Here is a 22010-nt window from a genome sequence, read left to right as displayed (position 1 = left end):
GAGTGTAGTAGGGTGTAGATCAGTATAGAACATTTTCATGCACAGGCCCTGAGTCTGATCCCCAGCATTGCAAAATAAAACAACACACACAGGGCTGGTGAGCTAGCTCAGCAGCATAATCACCTGCCTGGTAGGCACAAGGTCCTGAGTTTGATGCCCTACCAAACAACAACAAAAATAACATTACACACACACATATACAAGAAAAGACAGTTTAGTAAATGATGATATATAATGTTAATAATGTAGTAAAAAAAATTTGAGCTTGATATAGTGGTGTACACGTATAGTCCCAGCAATCAGGAGGCTGCAGCAGGAGGACAGCTGTGAGTTTCAAGCCAGCCTGGGCTTCATAATTGAGCTCAAGGCCAACCTGCACAACATGGTGAGACCCTGTTTCAAAAAAAAAAATTTTTTTTTTTTCCTGACCAGGCATGGCAGTACATGCCTATAAACCCAGCACTTGAAGTTGAGGCAGGAGAATCTCTATGAATTTACCTAAACTATTTAGTAAGTCCTTGTCTCAAAAAAACAAAAATGTGAGGTGGAAATATAGCTCAGTGGCATCAGAACCTACCTGGCAAGCGTGAGGTCATGAGTTTGATCCCCAGTACTAAAATAAAAAAAAAAAACCCACCTTTTTTATTATTACTTATTTGGTAACCACAGAAGAACTGAAATTGAGTCTACCATTTATGTGTATACTTTGCTAAGAAAATGGAATCAAAAAGAAATAATATCCTCGGGGCTGGTGATTTAGCTTAGTGGCATAAGCGCCTGCCTTGCAAACAGGCTGTCGTGAGTTCGATCCCTGGTACCGATAAAAACGAAAAAGACAAAAAAAAAAAAAAAAAAGAAATAATATCCTCAGAATTAAATGCTATAAATCTTTATCTCACTTCATAAAATAACATTTGATAATTAAAAAACTTTAAGGGTTACACTGTTTCATTGCACTATGGCCAGGTATAGTGGCATACATCTATAATTCCAGTACTCAGAGGAGGCTGAGGCAGGAAGATCAAAGTTTGAGGCCAGCCTGGGGGTTCATAATAAGTTCAAGGCCTGAACTACATAGTAAGACCCTGTCTCAAAAAACAAAAACAAAACAAAAACCAAAGAAACAAACAAAACTTTGTACTGAGAAAGATTAAAGATGAAAAATTTCTTTAAGTATCAAATATTATCTATTATAAAAGTTTTGGAGGACATAGGAGATTCACTTTTTGCTTTGCTAACTTCAGAATGAAAGTATTACTAAGAATAAACCATTTAGTTTTTGTGATTCTAGAGGTCAGCTACCAGTTAAACATTACAGTTGTAGGAGGAAAGCTCAAATATGTTTCTACCCAATATCTGCCACTCAAGGGGCAACAAATATAGTTCAGTGGGAGAATTAGTCTAGCATGCATGAGGGCCATGGTTCAATCCCCAGCACTGAAAAACAAAAGAAAGAAAACAATTAAAAGCCACTTACCAGGGCTGGCCACTGTGCAATTGAGACTCGAGGGTCTTTCCGAGGTGCCCATACTAGTGACCCTTCCAGCAGAAGCACAATAACTTCTTCGGCATGGACTTTTACCCAGGAATGTTGTTTCCAGTTACAGCCATCAAACTCTACAAATATCTGCATAAAGAGGCAAAAAGCAATGTGGAAGTCATATTTAGGAAACCCCATTATATAACATATACAAACATAACCTCATGAACTAGGAAGACATCTACCAACGTATTCTGAAAGTTCTTTTAAATAAAGGATATGGGCAGAGGATTAGCTCAGTGGCATAAGCACCTGACTTGTAAGCGCAAGTTTGTGAGTTCGATCCCAGAACCCCCCCAATAAATAAATAAAGGATGCTAATAAAAATTGATCTTATTTTAGAGCTAAGAGGCTGGCCTCCATCTCACTCTGAAAAGGGGAAGAGAGTTAAGGAGACAGGAGTTATTTATACAGTTTTTAGGAATTTTTCTAGAGAAATTTGCAACTCTTCATTTCCAATTCACATTTTCACACACTTGCTATGGGTTTACTATCTGTAAAGTACAAGATTCAGGATTACAGAGAGGAAACTGGCACACTTCATAGTCCACTAGAAATAATTGTAAGTTTTTATTACTTTTGAATAGGTAATGTATGTATATAGCACAAAAATTCAAAAAGATGAAACACGAAAAAAAAGTTGCTCCCACTTGTGTATTTAAGGGCCACTGCCCACAGTGATCTCATATCTACTAGCCAAGGCATGCTACAGTCACAACAATGCTTAGCTTTTTTCCTGAAGAGATACTTCACTTCTTGATGTACTTAATAATATAGAGTTCTTACAAGTGATCTGCAGTAAATGAAACTACATTTTGCTAATAAATACCATACTTAGCCAGCCATGGTGGCACATGTCTGTAATCCCAGCACTTGTGAGGCTGAGGCAGGAGGATCACTATTGAGTTTGAGGCGAGACTGGGCTACTTACTTAGTTCAAGGTCCTGTCTCAACAAGCAAGCAAACAAACAAATAAACAGTACTTAGAGATTTGGGATACTATTTACATACAGACTTCTGAACATGATTCAACATAAGAAGCAAACAATATGCACATAAGGTATCGCTATTTAGAACAGGTATGTCTAGTGCTTAACATAGCTGGTCACAAATGAAGGACTAGAGATTTATTTATTTATTTATATCCCATTACATCTTCAAAGAATTTTTAGTTGGCTTTTGGGAAATACATGCAATGTAATTAAATATAAACAAAAAAGTAGAGCCAAGCAGGAAGTCATTAAATGAAAAGAAGGTAGGCATGGTAACACATGCCTAGGATACTGGGAGGGTGAGCAGGAGGATAATAAATTCAAGCCCAGCTTAGGCAATTTAGTGAAACTTTGTCTCAAAGAGTTTTAAAAGGGCTAGGTGTATAATTCAGTATGGAAGCCCTGGGTTCAATTCCCACTACCACGCACATATGCACACAAAAGAAAGGGAACTCGATGTGGTGGTACACACCTGTAATCCCAGCACTTTAGGAGGTTAAAGCAAGAGGATCACAAATTCAAGGTCAGCCTAGACTATAGTAGGACCTTGTTTCAAAGATAAATGAAAACAAAAGTCAAAAAAGAAAAGTGGTTATCAGGCAGTCAGGCTCTGTACTGCTGGTACAACCAAGTGACATATTTTGGCTTTGAGTTTCCCAAAGGCCAATATGAGAATGGAGAAAAGTTTAATTGCATAATTCTCACTAAAAGAAAACATGCAAGCATGTCTATCATCCTGAACATTTGGGAGGCTGAGCAAGAAGAGATGCAAGTTTAAGGCCACCCCACGCAACTCAGCAACTTATTAGTGAGACCTGGTCTCAAATAAAAACAAAAGAAAAGAAAAAAAAACAAAAGACAGGGTGCAGAGGTACTGAAGAAGTAGCTCAATGTGAAGGCTGTTGTTTAGTCCTCAGTACTGCAAAAAGAAAACAATAAAGCAAGTACTCCAGAGAGCAAAGCTTTTCCAACTACTCAGCTCTACAAGAAATTTCTCACAAGAAATTCCTAACAGTGGGGCTGGGGATTTAGCTCAGCGGCATAAGCGCCTGCCTTGCAGTCGTGAGTTCAATCCCTGGTACCGATAAAAAGGAAAAAGACAAAAAAAAAAAAAAAAAAAAAAAAAAAAAAAAATTCCTAACAGTAACACTGAGTGATGCAGGACCACACAGCCAGGACTACAACTGCCAACTATGGAGTTACCAGAAGGATGTGAGTACCGGGACACATAGCACTTCTGGCAGATGAACACTGGAGATGCTGCTCATCTATGTGAACCATTTTTCAAATACGTGTAGACAATAGTGAACAAAATTCAAATTCATTTAAAATGTATTAAGAAAATTTCATGTGTATTTAGTTACAATAAAAATTAGAATTACTTATTTATTTTGCAATAAGGTTTGAACTAGGACCCTTATACTATGCTACATTTCCAGACCTCTTTCATTTTTTATTTTAATACACAGTCTCACTAAGTCACTATATTGCACAAGCTGGGTTTGAATTGACAATCCCCTTGCCTTAGCCTCACCTAGTTCTGGAACTAGAGACATGCACCTGGAAAGAAAAAAACAATTTTTTTTTGTCTTTCTGAGACAGAGTCTCTCTATGTAGTTCAAGCTGGCCTTGAACTCACTTTGTAGCCCAGGCTGGTCTCAAACTCACAACAATCCTCCTGCCTCAGCCTCCCGATTATTGGGATACCAGGCATGTGCCACTATACCCGATGAAAAAAAATTTTTATAATAGCTTTTGTTATGTATGCTTTCCTCCAAGCAACATAAAAATTACATCTACAGCAATAATAAAAAAAAAGGTCAGGATATTTATACTTTAAAAATGCGGAACTAAAATAAATTGGATGTGGCGATGCATGCCTGCAATCTTAGCACTCTGACAAATTGAGATAACAGGATCACAAGCTCAAGCCCAACCAGGGAAATTTATTGACTTAGCAAGATTTATTGACTTGTCTCAAATAAAAAGGGGGGGGGAGGTTGGGATATAGATCACTGAAGGCTCTAAGTTTAATCTCTAGGACCAAAAACAAAACAAAAAAAACCTACCAAAGTGTGGAACTATACTTCAGAAATTTAGCATTAAGCTTAATTTCTTTACAAGTAATAAAAACTTATGAATTTAATTAATTGTTATTAATGAAAAGTTATTCCAGAAGTTAAATTATATTGTTTTAGTTTTATTATTCAATATGCTAAGTAACCTTCATTTTTAGTTTAAAAAAAATACAGACTGGGGGAGCTCAGAGAGGATAAGCACAATTTTTTTTTTTGTACTGGGAATGAAACTCAGGACTTTACATTTGCCAGGCATGTGTGGTGCTACTGAGTTATATTCCTTGCCCAATAAGCACGATTTTTACAGAGAAAGAGAACACTGAATTGGACTATACTTAATTCAATATATGAATGGGCTCATTCATATATACATACATGTATATTCTAAGGCCTAGGGGAATAAGACAAAGTCCCTGCCTTCAAGCAACTTATAGGCAATTGGAAAGAGAAGTATTCAAATTTAAATTTAAGTGACTCAGGCACCCAGAAAGATAGTAACAGTATAATGTACAAATCTTGGCGATTATGGCCCAGGGAGCTTGAATTTGTTCTATTCTCCATTATATAAATTATAAACTCAGTGGGTGACTCAGTGGGGAATGATGACAGTTGACAACACTCAGTGATTCAGCAAAAGGATTGCAAATTTGGGACAAACCAAAACCACACAGGGAGACCCTGTCTCAAAATAAAATACAACATAACACAATTTGGCAACACTTCTTGAAATCTTAAGCTTTCCTCACTTGCAATAAGACAAGCTTGTCTTCCATACTTCACAAACTGGAATTAAAAATCAAAGCAACAGATTCAAAACTACTTCCACTAACTGTAAATCACTATTTGGGCAATAATATGCTTTAAATAAATATAAATAGATTATGTATTCAGAGACAGTAGACACCACTTCAGGAATACACAGGGATGGGTAGAAGCTAAGGACTATACAAGCTTTGATCAAATTCTAAAATGGTCAGGAACGATCTTAGCACACTATGGGGAAGCAATAGAAAATGAAGTTAAAAAGATTAAGAGTTAAAGCCAGGCATGATGGCACTTGACTATACTCTCAACACTCAGGAGGTTGAAGCAGGAAGATTTTGAGCTGGAAGCCAGCCTGAGCTATACAATGAATTCAAAGACATTCTGAAACACACAGTAAGATTCTGTCCTGCCCCTATAAACAAGAAAAAAGATTAGAGGTTGATATAGAAGAGCTTAAATGCTCAGCTAAAAAATATGCTATGAAACAGTGCCTGCCTGAAACCCCATCTTTCAAGAGACTGAGGCAGGAAGATCATGAGTCTGAGGCTAATCAGGGTTACAGAGCTCAAGGCCTAGACTATATAGCAAGACCCTATCTCAAAACAAAACAACAACAACAACAATAATAACAACAACAAAAAACCCCAATAAATAGGTAACAGAAACACAGGAGTCATAAAAATTCTAAGTTACATAAACATATAAATACAATGGGGCTGGGATTTAGCTCAGCGGCATAAACGCCTGCCTTGCAAGTGTGTAGTCGTGAGTTCGATCCCTGGTACCGATAAAAAAGAAAAAGACCCCCCCCCCCAAAAAAAAAACCATATAAATACAAGAACAACACTAAAATAAGCCATTATACTAAAGCTGTAACATTTTTTTATCCTGTGTATATAAGAACTTAAACATTTAAAAAGCTAACACAAGGCCTGGGGATTTAGCTCAGTGGCATAAGCACCTGCCTGGCAGGCACGAGGTTGAGTTGGTACCAAAACAAACAAACAAACAAAAAAGCTAACATAAGAATTTTATCATAATGTATCTGAAAACATCAGGAAAAGGCTGAAGTACTGAGGAACCAGTTTTCACCTAATATGAGGGCAATTATCTCTTAACCTGCCTGGGCAAAGGATATGGAATAAAGTATTTTAATTTGATCACATCATATACTTACACATTCTGGGGTGAAGTAACAGCTCTCAGGCTAATAAGACTTTATTTTGGGAGCAATATAGAAAATAAATATATGTAATGTGTTCTCCCATCAACAAGCCTTACTTCTTTTTGGGGGGGTATTATATTATTTTAATGAGAATATTAAGTTTGATAAAGGTAAAGTGATATCCTTATGTTTTGAATCAATTACTGACAAATTAGGTATTTCAATTCAATTTTTCTTTTATCTTAAAGGTAATAAAATACAACAAAACAAGACTGAACAAAGCCAATCAAGACAGTGAAGTGAAACTGGTACAGAACTCCAGAGCAGGATACAGGGATAACAATAATAGGTCCCATAGTGTATCTTGTTATCTTCACAATAGTTGTCCTCAAGCCTTCTGACTCAAGCACTGTATTCACTTTCCAGTTAGAGAAATGAAGGAGTTGGAACACATGAGGTAAAAGCCATTTCAAATCTAAAAATACAGGACAGGAAGAACAGATATAAACTAACACAATTCAATGGTAGTAGGTTGATGCTGTAGTGTGACTAAAGGAATACAAAGGATTAAAAGTTTGAGATGACGTTTGTAGATGTCTCAGTAAAAGTAGCAAACAGTAGTATGGTTAGAATCCAATGATTAGATGTGAAGTATTTCATTAGTTAATGAGTTTGTATTAAAGTTTACTTTCCTTTCAAACTCCTTTCAAAGGTTTGTGATACCTTTGTATTAGAGACATTAAGATCAAGGTTTTTTAAAAAATCAATTAAATTATCTTAATTTTGATAAAAAAGTTAATGATAGGGGCTGGGGATTTAGTTCAGCAGCATAAGTGCCTGCCTTGCAAGCGGGCAGTCCTGAGTTCAATCCCCAGTACTGATAAAAAAGAAAAAAAGACAAAAAAAAATTTTAATGTCAATAATCAGAGCAATATAGGGCTTCATGTTTATCATGTAATCATTTGTTTGGATTCTGGCTTTCCCGAAAGCTATTCTTACTAAAATTAATAAGAGTATTCATTTACTCACTCAACAAAACTGGAATGCTTCTTACATGTGTAGCACTCACCAGACCCAAGAATGTCAAGGTAAATAAGGCAGCAGTTGGCAGGAGGGATTTACATCCAAGGTAAGCGAACAGAAGTACAAAAATTATCACACAGCTTTGTAATAAGGACAGTAAGATCTGAGCATGATATATCAGGCTAGACAAGACATTTTTCTTGACAAACTGGACCAGTTTCATGGAAGAGATGTAATATTCAAGTATGTCTTACAGGACTGACCCCCTCACAGGACAAGCTGCATTCTTTTGGCAGAGGAGGGGAAAGGCAGGTACAAAAGCAGAGCAACATAAACATCAGGTGTGTGGGGGTGCTAAACTGTAAAGGGCTCTGCATGCCATGTTAATGAGAACAAATCAAAACATGCTAAGTAAAGCCTCTTGTTCAGCCTGCAGTGTTTTTGTTTTTGATGTGCACTTAAACATCTTTAGACTGCACATATCTGCACTCTCCACCAGCTGTCAATTACCACAATCCCCTTTGGTCAGTCCCCTAGCCCTTTCTTACAAGCCTGGATATATCTGAGTTTATGGTGTCTATTACAGGACTTAGAAGAGCCAATGATAGTTTTAAACAGGGAAAGACATGGTAAAATAAGTTACACAAAGATAATGCCAACTGCGAAGTAAACTTCTCAACATTCAATTTAAATAGCAAATCAAAATTATGATGAAGTTAGTGACTAGATAAACATGATTTGTTCCACAGAATGAATAATTTAGAGGAATTTTTGTGTATTTGTTTTTGCTTTTTGAGATAGATCTCTGTAACTCGGGCTAGTTTTAAACTCACCAGGTAACCCAGGCTGGCCTCAGCCTCCTGAGTGCTGAGATTACAGGTGTGTGTCAACATGCCTAGCATTTAGAGGACTTTTAGAAACAAGATCTAATACACTAACATGGAAAGATTTCCAAGACATATGAGGAAAAAAACAAATTACATATTTGGAAGGGAGTTATAGCTGGGAGGAGGACTGAGGTGGGATAGTTAATAGTATTTTAGCCTTACCTGGTATTTCTTTTTTCTTTAACGAATATATATAAACCCCTTGGTGTGTGTGTGTGTATGCGTGCGTGGCATTACTGGGGACAGAATCAGGGTTTTGTGAATGCTAGGCAAGGGTTCTGCCACTGAGCTACATCCTTGGCTCTAGCTTTTCTTTTTAAAGAAAATAACTGAGATCAGGCCAGAAAATAAACTCTAGAGGGGAGAAAGTAGAGGCAGGGAGACCAATTATGAAGCAATATAAGTCAGTTAAAAGATAGAAAAAATATCAGGTATGATGGTGCATGCTTATAATCCCAGCACTCATGAGTCAGAGGCAGGTGGATCCCCATGAGTTTGAAGACAGTCTGGGCTAAATTGTGAGTTTAAGGCCAGCCTGAACTACATAGCCAAGATCCTGTCTGAAAAACACAAAACAAATGAAGAAAAAGAGAGTAAAAAGCCTAAACTGTATGAATGGAAAGCTATTTGATTAATCAAAAATAAAAATAACAGGATATAGTGATGACTGAGAATGGATAAGTAAAGGAAATGTAAGGTTTTGAAGATTCCTAACTTTTCCAGTTTTCTTGCCTATACTCTAAGTAAAACGTGAACTATTACAAATGGTTTTACAAACACGTGGGATATCGTGACAACTACAATGGTGAATGGTGCATGTCAAGAATGTTGATGTTATACGATAAAAAAAGAATACTGCTGTTTGATATATGTGCACCCACGTTCATAGCAGCTTTGTAATAGCTAGATCTTGGAAACAACCTAAATACCCATTGACTGAGGGCTAGATTTAAAAAAACGATGTACTTTATAATGGAGTATTACTCAGCCATAAAGGATAAACTTTTATAGGTAAACAGATGCAACTTGAGACCATACTCATAAACTAAATCAGACACATGTAAACATATTGTCTCACTAGAATGAGCTGAAAGAAACAGCACTATGTATGTATACATATACATAGGTACATAAAAAATAGTCAAGATAGTTATACTACTGGTGTCTCTGAGGTCATTGAAGAGATTTGTGCTGCCACTGATCAGACAATTCAATGCAGATGTCTTGTGCTCTGAGTGAACGATTTGGGGATGACAATGCACAATGTATGTACCATTGTTGCCCCGATTGATGTGTTTTGAAATTTTGTTTTCTTTTCTTTGAAATAAAATGGATTTTAAAAAAGAAAGCCAGTTCATCTAAAGGTTAGCTGCAAACTAAAATGGAATCTAAAAACAAAAAAATACTGCGGTTTTTCAAATAAGTAATAATCTTTCCTTTATAGTACTTTGATTTTTAGAGAACTTTCTACATACTATGTCCATTTCTCACCCATCCCTCCTTTTAACATCCTGCATAATTAAATGTATAGTTTAATTTAACAGTGATAATCTGAATAAAAATTCAAATAGGCAGAGTGTTTTGAGGGGCTATGGAATCACACAGATCTAGATTTGCATCCCACTGCTTCAGTGTTCAGCCTAGAGTATTTTAGCCTCCTTGAGCATTACGTCCTTTATCTATAAATAGGAACAAAAAAGGATTGCCTGTAGATTACATGAAATAAAGCATAATACACCTAGCAAAACATGGGCTCATTGATAGGACCTTTTTTTTTTTGAGACAAGGTCTCACAGTGTAATGCAAGCTGACCTTGAACTCGCCTATATAGTCCAGGCTGGCCTCAAACTCACAGCAAGTCTCCTGCTTTTGCCCCTTGCTGGGATTACAGGTATGCACCACCATATTCAACACATATAACTTAAAAAAAACTTCCTAGCTATCAAAAATCTTTTTTTTTTTTTTTTTTTGGTCTTTTTCCTTTTTATCGGTACCAGGGATCGAACTCATGACTGCCTGCTTGCAAGGCAGGTGCTTACGCCACTGAGCTAAACCCCCAGCCCCGCTATCAAAAATCTTAAATATGTATATACTATAATACCATTCCTAGCAATAATCCTAGTCAATAACCCTGAACAAAGAAAAGGGTCATAAAAATGCTAGTCAGCAATTACTGGTAAAACCCAAACTCTGAAACAACTTCCATATTTAACGAGGAATAAAACTTCCTAGCAAATACAGATACAAATTGAGAGGGGTAGATGGAATCTTGTTATTATGTTGCTTAGGCTGACCTGGAACTCCTGGGCTCCAAGCATCCTGCCCTAACCCGAGTAGCTGGGACTTGACAGGTATGGATGCCACCACACATGGCCACAGGATATTCTTATAAATCATTTAGTATTTTACTTTCAGTTATAGAAGCAGTATGCTACCTGTGAAAAATACAGAAATGCACCAAGAAAATTTAGATCACCTTTAAAGCAAAAATTTGTCTAGTAAAGAAAAATAATTGCCATATAAAGTGAAAAAACTCTCAAAATTGAAAATACAATATGAATTCAACCTAAATCTTTTTTTCTTTTTGTTTTTTTAAACAGGGATCAACCTCACAATGTCACAATTGTCAGATAGGCACTTAGGACACTAAGCTAAATTTCCAGCCCTCAACCTAAATCTTTAAAAATCTCTCCCAGATAAAACAGAATAGGCAATATGCTAGGATTCCTAAGGCTAACCCTAACCCTAGAGGCTGTGGTTCCCAGGGTGAGATAGGCAGGCTTTGCTTTCTCTTGGTGAGATTTTTAATGGGTGACAACATTAAAAGGAAATGGTAAAGACATAACAAAGCAATGGAAACTAGAAAGTACAGTACTAGGAAAGTAGAGGACCACCCTAAATTAGGACTGATTGCTATAAATATTCTTTAGGCCACACCCAATTTCTCTAGTCTGATTTCTTTTTGCACATCAGGGATTTTTATCTGTAATTTGGTCTCGAGTAGATCAGGAGCAGGCTCTCATGCAGGTCTCTGTATATAATACGCATCTTTCACTGTAAATTAACAACCATGCCTATGGATTTTCAAATCATTCTCTAGAGAGTTGGGTGAGAGATGGTTCCCTAGAGCCTGATTACCCTGAAGTCACTAAAAAAAATAGAGTTTCTGTCCTTGCAAAACTGAAAGAGGTCATACCTAAAGGACCAAAGTAAAGTCACCACTAAATAATCAGGCAGGTTTCACCCATTTTACAGAGCAAGGGTAGAAGACACTGTAGCAGGGGGGACAGGGAGGGGTGCTTAAAAACCACTAATCAGACAAAGGCTGTAGAAAACTGAGAAACAACAACAGATGTGTGTCCCCCAGGCTTTGAGGAAGCAAAGCCTATGCAGTGATGGGGAAGCTTTTAGAAATTTCAACAATAACAAACAACCCACTGGGGCACATGTGCCAAGGTTTGCCACCATTGATCTACAGAACACAGATGCTGTTAAGAAACTCACCAACAACAGAAAATGCCATGTTTCCCACTCTCTGTTTTGAGTATGTCTGTTGAGGGGAAAACTAAATCAACCAGAACAAGTAAACCAATCTGGGCAGGAGACCCAGGCAAGTGAGTACTAATAGAGGGAATAAGCCCTTTACAGGTAGGGAGTTGGTGAAGCAAGTCCCTTACAAACAAGGGGCACTTAGAAGAATAAGATCTGAGCTGGGTATGGTGGCACACCCCTGTAATCCCAATACTAAGAAGGCTGAGCAGGGGATCACTGAGAGTTTGAGGACAGTCTGGACTACAAAGTGAGTTTAAGGCCAGCCTGAACTGCAGAGAGACACCATCTTAAAAAAAAAAAAAAAAAAAGAAAAGAAAAAATAAAAAGATCTGCCACAATGAATGTAATCATTATGTATTGCCAACATGTGCTAATAATTTTAAATTTAAAATAATAAAAGGCCAAGGATATAGCTAAGCAGCACAGCATGTGCCTGGCAAGCACAAGGTCCGGAGTTCAATTCCCAATATCCAAAAATTGAAAGAAATACTTGACTGTACAGTAAAAGAAGAAAATATTAGACAAAGTGACTAGCGTTATTTTGTGATCACTGGTGAATGCACTGTATAGCCCTGAAATTAACAGAATGTATAGCTAAAAGAAGATAAGAGCTTTCAGGGGCTGGGTCCAGCTCAGCAGCTCATAATGTTTACTATGCAGGAGGCACTAGGTTCAACCTCCAGCACCAAAGAGGAGGAGGAGGAAGAGGAAGATGACAGAGCTATTAAAAACTACCCGCATGAACTTTTTTTCTTTTCTTTTTTTAAAATGAACTAAACTGGGAGCAGTGGTGTACACCTAAAATGTGAACTACTCTACAGGCTTGAGCTAGCAGGCTGATTTGTTTAGGAGTTCTAGTGAGACTCTCATCTCAAAATAAACAAATGAAAACTAAAACACTTGAGTGACTGGAAAAGCTCAACTGTGGCTGGGTTTCAAATGCAGATCTCTTATAAGGGTAGAATTAAGATAACAAGTGGGTTAAATGGGGCTCACAATTAAACAGTTATGCATCATTATTAAGTAAATTTCATTTTTATTTAAACTTCTCTAGACCATTCACTAATCCATAAAAACACATTCAATTTACTTCTAATAAACAGCATAAGATATCATGATCACAATATGCCTTTTTTTTGGTTCCGGGGATTGAACTCACGACCTCATACTTGCCAGGCAAGTGCTTGAGCTTGAGCCAACTGAGCTAAATGCCCAGTCCGACTCATATATTTTATTTAACTTTTGGAATTATAAAAAGACACTTAGGAATAAACATTCTAAAAGCCACACACTCCACTTCAATCGGGTTGAAATTCTAGATTTGAGCATAGGCAGAGACTAAGTAGTAACAAATATAGTGCATTAGAAATATGGTAGTATCCTGGACCTGACTATAAATATGTTATCTAGAAACAAAGTAGAAGAAAAGTACTTTAAAAGTACACTATCCTACTCTGAGACAAAGAGACAAGGTTGGTGTAGAAAAAATAAAGCAGATACACTTTCATTCTTCTTGCAAGACTTCTAGGTAGAAGTAACACTAACTTAGATTCTGCTACAATTACTACATTATCTCAAATCAAAGAAAGGAGCATTTTAGAGCCCTTTTCCTGAGATACAGGTGAAAAATTAAGGGATAAAAAAATTAAGGCAAATATGCTTTTATTCCTTCTGCAAGTCCTGGATGGCTGATACAGCTTTGTTACACATTCGAATCAATACTGCACTTATAGCACCTTTACTTATACAACACTGCAAGAAAATAACAGTTTAGGTGTACAGTATTTAATAAAATTGTTGCTGCCACAATTGGTTATTCAGTAGAGAAAAAAATTAGATCCCCCATTTTGCATGCCAACTTTAAAAAAAATTTCTAGGGGACTCAGTGGCATAAGCGCCTGCCTTGCAAGCAGGCAGTCATGAGTTCAATCCCTGGTACTGATAAAAAAAAAAAAAAAATCCAGATAGAGCAAAGATCCAAAGGAAAAAACAGACGAAAATATCAGAAAATTTGAAAATACTAATGAAAGCTTATAACAGGTAAGTTCTTTCAAAGCAGCCTACAAGCCATTAGAAGTCTCATAACTTCTATTTTTCTGTAAGTAAAACAACTCAGTCAGAAGACAAATGAGAAACGATTTCAACATACTACACAAGGAATTAATTTTTACACACAGAACCTGTTCAAAGTGAAACAACTCAAATTTCCTCAAGTGTGCAAAAGATATGTATAAATATCTTTAAAAGAAAAAAAAAAGACCAGTAAATCATGCAAATACTACCTACTATTTTTTGCCTATTAGACTGGCAAAAATGAAAAAAACTGTGACACTACTGATGGCAAAGATGAAGGAAAACAAGTACTACCACCCATCAGACCTACTCAGTGCTATGAGAAGTGTATCTATTTGACCTAATGATCCCACTTTTTTTTTTTCTTTTTTAGTACTAGGATTGAACTCATGACTTTGTACTTCCAGGAAGGTGCTTGTGTCACTGAGCCAAATCCCTGGCCTCCGGATTCCACTTTTGGATGGCTAAAGTACAAAAATGAAACCTGGATTACAGGTTTCAAAGATACATGTACAAACATAATAAATGCAGCATTGTCTTTAGTGCCAACAGTAACAATAACAACCTTTTAAATGAGTATCTACCAAAAAACAAAAAAAGGAATGAGCCAGGCATAGTGGCACACATCTATAATCTCAGCACTTGGGAAGCTGAGGCAAGATAGTCACAAGTTTGAGGACAGCCTGGGCTAAGTAGTGAGTTCAAGACCAGCCTCAACTGCACAATAAGACCCTGTCTCAAAAAAAAAAAAAAAAAAAAAAAAGTAAATATATCAGGATATACGTATTTTACAGAACATAGCATAAATATCAAAAATGATTTGAGTATTCTTGCCTAGCATGTGAAACTTCAATCATCAGCATTGTCTAAAAAATTAATTAATTTAAAATAAAAGTGGGGAAAAAATCAGTTTTTAAAAAATGGCCTAGATTTGGACGTGGTGGTTCAGGCAAATAGTCCCAGCACTATGGGAGGCTGAGAGGCAGGAGGACTGTAACTCAAGCTAAGCCTGGGCAAATCAGTAACTGGGGTTAGATCTTTCTCAAAAAGAGAGAAAGAAAGAATACAGCTCAATGCAAAGACCCTGGGTTCAATCCAACAGCAGGATGGGAGGTGCAGCTAAGGGGTGTGTGTGGCTAAGTGATATAATGCTTGCCTACCACAAGTGAAGTCCTAGGTTCCATCCCAGCATGGAGGTGGGGAGGGAAGATATATCTATAACCATAGTATATTATTTTGTGTGTATTTAGGGTTTGTCGCTACTAGGGAATGATTCCAGTGCTGATGCAGACAAGCATTCTATCATTGAGCTATATTTCTAGACCTTTACATTTTGATAGGGTGCCCAGCTGGTCTCAAACTTGCCATACTCATGCCTCAAGATCCTGAATAGCTAAGAATCAGGCATGCCCCACCATGCCTGGCTGGTAAAATGTTAAAGGGGAAAAAAAAAGAAAAAAAAAAAAAGGCCAGCATGGTGGTGCACACCTGTAATACAAGCACTTTGGAAGGCTGAGGCAGAAAGAGCAACATGAGTTCAAAGCAAGCCTGGGATACACTGTGAGTTCAAGGTAGCCTAAACTACATAGGGAGACCCTGCCTCAAAAAACAAGCAAATAAGCAAAAAAAAAAAAAAAAAAAAAGAAAGAAAGAAAAACCCAGGAGAGCCAGGGATTTAGCTCAGTGGCATTAAGCGCCTGCCTGGCAAGTGGAAGGGCATGAGTTCAATCCCCGCTACCAAAAAAATAAAAATTAAAAATCTCGAAGGTCATGAGTTTGATCCCTGCTACTAAAAAAATAAAAATAAAAATCTGAAACAACAAAAAAAAGCCAGGTGTTGCCGGGCATGGTGGCTCACGGCCTGTAATCCCAGCACTCAGGAGGCCGAGGCAGGAGGATCATTGGGAGTTCGAGACCAGCCTAGGTACAAAGTGAGCTCAGGGCCAGCCTGAATTGCACAGCGAGACCCTGTCTCAAAAAGACAAAAAAAAAAAAAAAAAGCCAGGGGTGATCTCCACACTTGTGATCCCAGCAATGGGAGCAGGAAACTGTGGCAGAAGGATCACAAGTTCAAAGCCACCCTGGGCTATTCTATAGTAAGTTCAAGGTCAGCCCAAACTACACAGCCAGACTCTATCTCAGAAGACAAGGAGAAAAAAAAAAAAAAAAAAAAAAAAAAAAAAAAAAAAAAGCAGGCTGTAGATAATGTGCCATAATATATAATTTGCTTTAAAAAAAAAAAAAAAGGAATCCTTTTGAACTGGGCATGGTGACACACACCTATAATCCCAGCACCCGGGAGTTCAAAGCCAGCTGGAACTACATAGTGAGACCCCATCAAAAACAAAACAAAACAAAACACAAAAATCCTTTGTATACAGTTGGTATGCTTTGTATACACAGGCGTATGCTTTCAAAAAAACAACTCTTCTTTAGTTAAGAGGGCCCGGTAGGTAGAAGAGGGACTGCTGACTTTTTATGTATAACTTGACATCTTGCAAATGACAAGTTTTTCTTTTATTGTTATAAAAGGAAAATCTGTTTTATCTGTGTCTATCTACTATGTGTGTACACAGTTGAGTCCCAAGGTCTCAGCAATTAGACCAAGATTTAGGAACACAAAGAGGGTAATCAGGGTAGGAAAAAAAGACTACAGATAAATGCATAAAAATGCATTAAGGAAATTTTGCAACAGGATGTGTAAAAAAATTACAGGGTCTATTTTCAAAGATAAAGCTACTCTATGAGAGATGGAGTGGGGGATTGCTTTTCTATTGTGGCTAAAAACAACCTTTTACCACCAGTCAGGGGAGATTTGCTGGTAAAGATGCGCACCTACAAGACCTTTATCTGTAAAACTCCCAATCAACAACTAAATTTCTTCTTTCCTTTATTTTTCATATCCCACCTTAAGGCAGCACATGATTTTGGAAAACCAAAAAAAAAAAAAAAAAAAAAAAAGCTTCATTAAATGTTATCGGTGCTGTGTTATGAAGGACTTCTAGATGAAAAAGTATTTAGAAGGAGGATAACAGGGCCTAAAATTGTGAAGCGTGTTTTCAGTCACTTCAGAAACTCATTCATCCAACCCTCAATTACTGATCCCTAACAGGGGGCGCCCTGCTATGCATTACTCAAAACCAAGCATGCCTGAAAACATCTTAAACATAACTGAAAGAAAATCTGTCCAATCACAAGCCAGCTACTCACAAACTCCACCCTTGAGTACAGGAAGAACACTTCTGATTGGAAGAGACTTGTGTTTACTACAGTGTGTGGTGCAAATTGCAAAGGTCCACATGCCCAGGTCCAAAAGAAAGCTCTTCAATGAAAAAAGGAAACAAAACGTCCAGTTTGGATCCTATACTAGTCACTGTCATTAACAGAACCTCCATATAATAGCAATTTCACAAGCTGATAAAAAAAATCTAAGCACACTGAGTTTTGTTGTAGCTGTTTTCTCATTCATATCCCTGCATATATGTACAAGGCAAACAAATCTGTTCTTAAAAACCAAACCTGCCTTTGCTTCTGCGGTCACAGTCTCATGCAAGTCCTCAACACAATTCCAAGAACATCTTCCTTTAATTTTCAAGAACCACTGCAACTTTTACTTGGTTTGAGAACACTGTTCCACTGGCCCAGTAGTAAAATTATTCAGCCTTTAGTTTAGGTGTCCAGCATCTTAGTGAGGTTCAAAAACCTCTGCCCTTAGGGAGCCTAGTAAACAAAGTGAATGGGTAGCCATTTCAGGTGCAGAGCTCATTAGCGATTCATCGATGGAGGAAACAACAGTACAAAGAAATGGAAAATAAAATCCTACTTGAAAACCTAGGGTGGGCCATGCCTTAGGTCAAAGATATGCAGATATGGGTGGATCTCAAGTATACTTTGCTCTCTAGGGTGAATTACTGAATCTTAAAAGGACACCTTTATCCAATCTCAGCCATCTTTAAAGAATGCACAGAGGAATTTCGACAAAAATTCCCTACTTAATTACCATCCCTACCTCTTTATATTGCTGGCATCTTTTCACAAATTCTCTCCACGAAGGCCTCCCAAATAACCCAGCAGCCCTTCCTACAGACCATGGAGAAAGATCAAAGCAAGTCAACTCAAGCAGAAGCAAAACCTAAGGCAGCTACAAGCTAAACAACCCATAAAGCCCGCATATCAGGAAAAAAGGCAGTCTAATACCGTTGATCAATAGGAAGAAAGACCAACATCAACTTCCAAATCTCACAAAATGCATTCCCATTTAGAGAATGTAAAACGTCTGCAGAAGCGAGTTCATCAAGAAGATCGATCTTCTTCTGCCTGCTGAAATTACATTCCAAAAGACCCATCGCGCCTTATTTTTCATAGTCTTATCTCGCTAAAGAAGTTAGGGCTGCTATCAGAATGAGGAACTAAAGTGGCTAGCCAAAACTCAGAGGATTTTGCCGCCACATTAACAAAAATAATACATTATATTTTCAAATGGTAGTTAAATTCTATTACTGAACAACTTGAGCCACAAAATACACTAAGGCAAGCAAGCAACAACGGCCAAGACCCAACACAAAGTTTCAATACAAAACCTCTCCCAAGGCTTAGAGGTAGGGAGGAGTAGCTGTGCAAGCAGCAAAAAAAAAAAAAAAAAAAAAAAAAAAAAAAAGCACCATCCAGCAGCCCATTCGGCTCCTAAGACACCTCAAACTTATCAAAAGCCACAACTGCTTCTTCTGTTACCCAGAAGCTCAGAGAGAAACCAGCTCAGGACAATCCTGAGCGCTGCCCTTTCAGGAGACGGCCAGGCCGACGAGCCCTGTCAGACGAGGAAGTAACTGCCAGATTTAAAAAAAATAAAAGTAGCGAGCAGCTCCAACTGCAGTCTCTGAGCCTCCCACCACTGCCCACATTCCCGTCCCACACCGGCCTCCAGAGGAAGGGAATTGGGAGCAGGAGTCCAGGGAGAGACCGGGGACGACAGATCCGCGTCTTCCAGGGGCTGCCCCGGCACACAAGACTCCAGCGCCAGCTCGTAGGGCTTGTGGTGGGGACGCAAAGCGAAGGGTCGCCCAGGAGGCGGGGCCTGCCGGCTACGAGCCGCAGATCCCGGAGCCCCGGCCGCCCCCCCAGGGGTTCACTGGGGCGCGCACCCCGACGCGGAAGCCATGCCGGCCAGAGCTCGGGGTGCCCAAGCGCCGGCGGGGGGCGCTGAGGAGACCCCGGGGCGCGGAACTGGGTCACCCCTGCCTCACCGCCCCCTCACAAAGGCCCCCGGGGAGGCCGCCTACAGACAGGCCGTACAGCCCCGGCCTCGAGTGCCCGCCTCGGCCGCCACTCACCGCTAGGTCCTGGGGAACCGCCCCGCTCATGGCCCGCACCGTGCCGGCCCGCCAGGCCCGAGTGCGTAGTGCAGGCCCCGGATCTCCGCCCGCTGCCGCCGCCGCCGCCGCCGCCGCCGCCGCCGGGGCCGAGGCTGAAGCTGAGGCCGCGGTGTCCGCGAACAGAAGCAGCAGCCGCTTGCCCACCGGGGAGGCCGCCGCGTCCGCCATCGCCAGGGTCGGCCAGACCCGCGCTCCCTCCCGCAGCCTCCCACCACCGCCGCCACCGAGCACCCGATCCGCCCGCAAGGCCTCCCTCCGCACCACCCGCGGCCGCCGCTCCCCCCCACCCCCCCAACAGCCACCACCAACCACCGGCGCCGCGCAGCGCCCCCAGTGGCCGGGAGCGGATCCGCAGCCCAGGTTTCGCACAGCGCCCCCCGCGTCTCGGAGCGGGACGGCAGCTCTGGGCCCCTCGCAGCGCTCCGCCCCAACCTTCCCAGGGCCTGCAGTGCCCCCTGCGGCCTGGAGGGGAATTGCACGTTTGGCCCGAGGGAGGGTGGAGTGGGCTGTCCTTTAGGCCCCCTCCTGGTCACCATACCTGGTCAGTCTCCTCTCTTCAGGGAGTCCCATCTCAGCATATTTGAGCAGCTTTTAACTTACCCTTTGCGAACACTAAAGACATTTAATAGAATGGAAGGATGAGGGGCCAGAAAACAAGGAGAGTGTTTTGACGTAAGAAGTGTTTCCATTCCCCTTGTGAAAATATAGCTACCCACCCTGTCATCTTTTAAGAAACATCGGTCAATGGGATAGAATATCTTCCCATTTTCATTGGTCCATAACATGGTTCCTCCCCCTACTACATGCTAGTACTTTCTTTCTAATTGGTCAATGCATTACATCCATTGGATACCAGTCTTTCCATTGTCTGAAGGTCAATATTTTGGTGTTTTGTGTTAAACCTATGAAACTTCTTTCTCCTTCTACTCTGCCAATGGTATTAAGCCTAAATGGAACTCCACTTTTAGGGAACTGGAAACAGACCCATAACAGATTCTCTTCTCTGATTCAGTAGCACTTCATCACACCATGGAACTTGAAGGGCTGGTGGCACTAGTCCCACAACTCCTATCTAAATTCATCCAGCTGGGCTTAGTGGATCCCAGCATTTGGGAGGCTGAGGCTGGAGGATTGTTGCAAGTTCGAGGTCAGCCTGGGCTACATAGTGAGTTGAAGACCAATCTGAACTACATAGCAAGACCCTGTCTCAAAAATAAATAAATCACTTAATACAAGTGCAAGATACTGATTGCTCCCAATAGAAGTCTGCAGACATCTTGAGGTTTTGGGCTAGACTGTTGATCACAATCATTGATCATTTAATGTTGCTTATGTCAGTGGACAGGATACAAAGACTGAATAGGTACAAACCAGTGACAAAGCACAAAGTATTTGTGGTCTAGTTATTAAGTCATGACTATTGCTCTGAAAGTGGCTCTTTCATCGATTTTCCCTACAGAAGTAAGTTAGCTGGTTCTTTCTCCAAGGCATCACTGCCTGCCCAGTTATCTGTTCTCCATTACCTTTTCTTTTTCTTTTTTTGGGAAATTGAACTCAGGGAATTGAACTCAGGATCTCGTGATTGCCAGGCAAGTACCTATGCCAATGAGCTAAATATCTAGCCCCTCCCTCCATTACCTTTCCTATATCCTTGACCTTCTTTTATTGTACCAAAGGCTGGGACAGGGGAATTCAAGATTTTGAAGCATAAAACATTTAAGAAAGTCATTCTAGAACTATCCTGTGGAACATCAAGGAATATCCCTTCTCTTTCCCTTGTAACTTCCATCTCCCATGACCAACCTCAGGCCTGCTTATTTTTTCTGGACTGAAAGACACTTCCTGATGCATGTGGCTGGATGGGGATGTAGCTCGGTACTAGAGCATTGGCTGGCATGTGCAAAAGCCCTACATTGCACATGGCACATAAATTATAGTTGGGAATGAGAGAACTACCTGCTGGGGTTTTCTCATATGTAAACCTTTAACTACTGCCCCAGTGTCTAAAACTCACTTCTCACAAAACAAGAGAAAAGGAAGTTTATTCAACAAATATGACAGGCACTTTTCATGTGCCAGGAACTTTTTAAAGTCTTGAGAACAGTAACACAAAGCTCTTGCTCACATGGAATTTACATTTTTTTCTCTATTAGTAAGACTTTAGGAATAAAAGCAATACCACATGTGGCCACACCAAAAAAAAAAAACAAAAAAACAACTATAAGAGCCAGGATAGGGGGCTGGGGATTTAGCTCAGCGGCATAAGCCTGCCTTGCAAGCAGGCAGTCGTGAGTTCGATCCCCGGTACCGATAAAAAGGAAAAAGACAAAAAAAAAAGAGCCAGGATATAACTCAGGAGAACAGTATTTACCAAGTATGTGCAAGGCCTTACTGTCAGTCCCCAGAATCTCAAGAACACAACACAACAAAAAACATACTCAAAAGAATCAAGTCATTTTAGATTTCAAACTTGCCAGGCATAGTGGCACATGCCTATAACCCCAGCATTCTGAAGGCTGAGACAGTAGGATTGTGAGTTTGAGGCCAGCCTGGGCTACATGTG

The 22010-nt window shown here is 39.6% G+C and overlaps 1 protein-coding gene across 5 annotated transcripts in view; it reads right to left on the bottom strand.

Annotated features, from left to right (window-relative positions):
* Positions 1–19693, bottom strand: part of Kdm3b (lysine demethylase 3B) — a 69517-nt gene extending 49824 nt beyond the window's left edge. For 4 of the 5 annotated variants that reach the window (XM_063232164.1, XM_063232165.1, XM_063232166.1 and 1 more), the window contains exons 1-2: positions 19406–19693; positions 1478–1627 (exon numbers count right to left, since the gene is read on the bottom strand). In XM_063232164.1, coding sequence (XP_063088234.1) covers positions 1478–1627; positions 19406–19615 — 360 coding nt within the window. In that variant the 5' untranslated portion in view covers positions 19616–19693. Of the gene's footprint in view, positions 1–1477; positions 1628–18084; positions 18202–19405 lie in introns of those variants that run through there. The other variant, XM_063232168.1, reaches the window with a different exon arrangement.
* Between the last annotated feature and the right edge of the window lie 2317 nt (positions 19694–22010).

Source organism: Cavia porcellus, unplaced genomic scaffold (assembly GCF_034190915.1).
Source record: "Cavia porcellus strain 051 isolate PalLab524CR breed Dunkin Hartley unplaced genomic scaffold, mCavPor4.1 scaffold_21, whole genome shotgun sequence".
NCBI classification, from domain to species: Eukaryota; Metazoa; Chordata; class Mammalia; order Rodentia; family Caviidae; genus Cavia; species Cavia porcellus.
The sequence above is the reverse complement of the archived record's forward strand: the minus strand, read 5'-3'. Positions and strand labels throughout refer to the sequence as shown.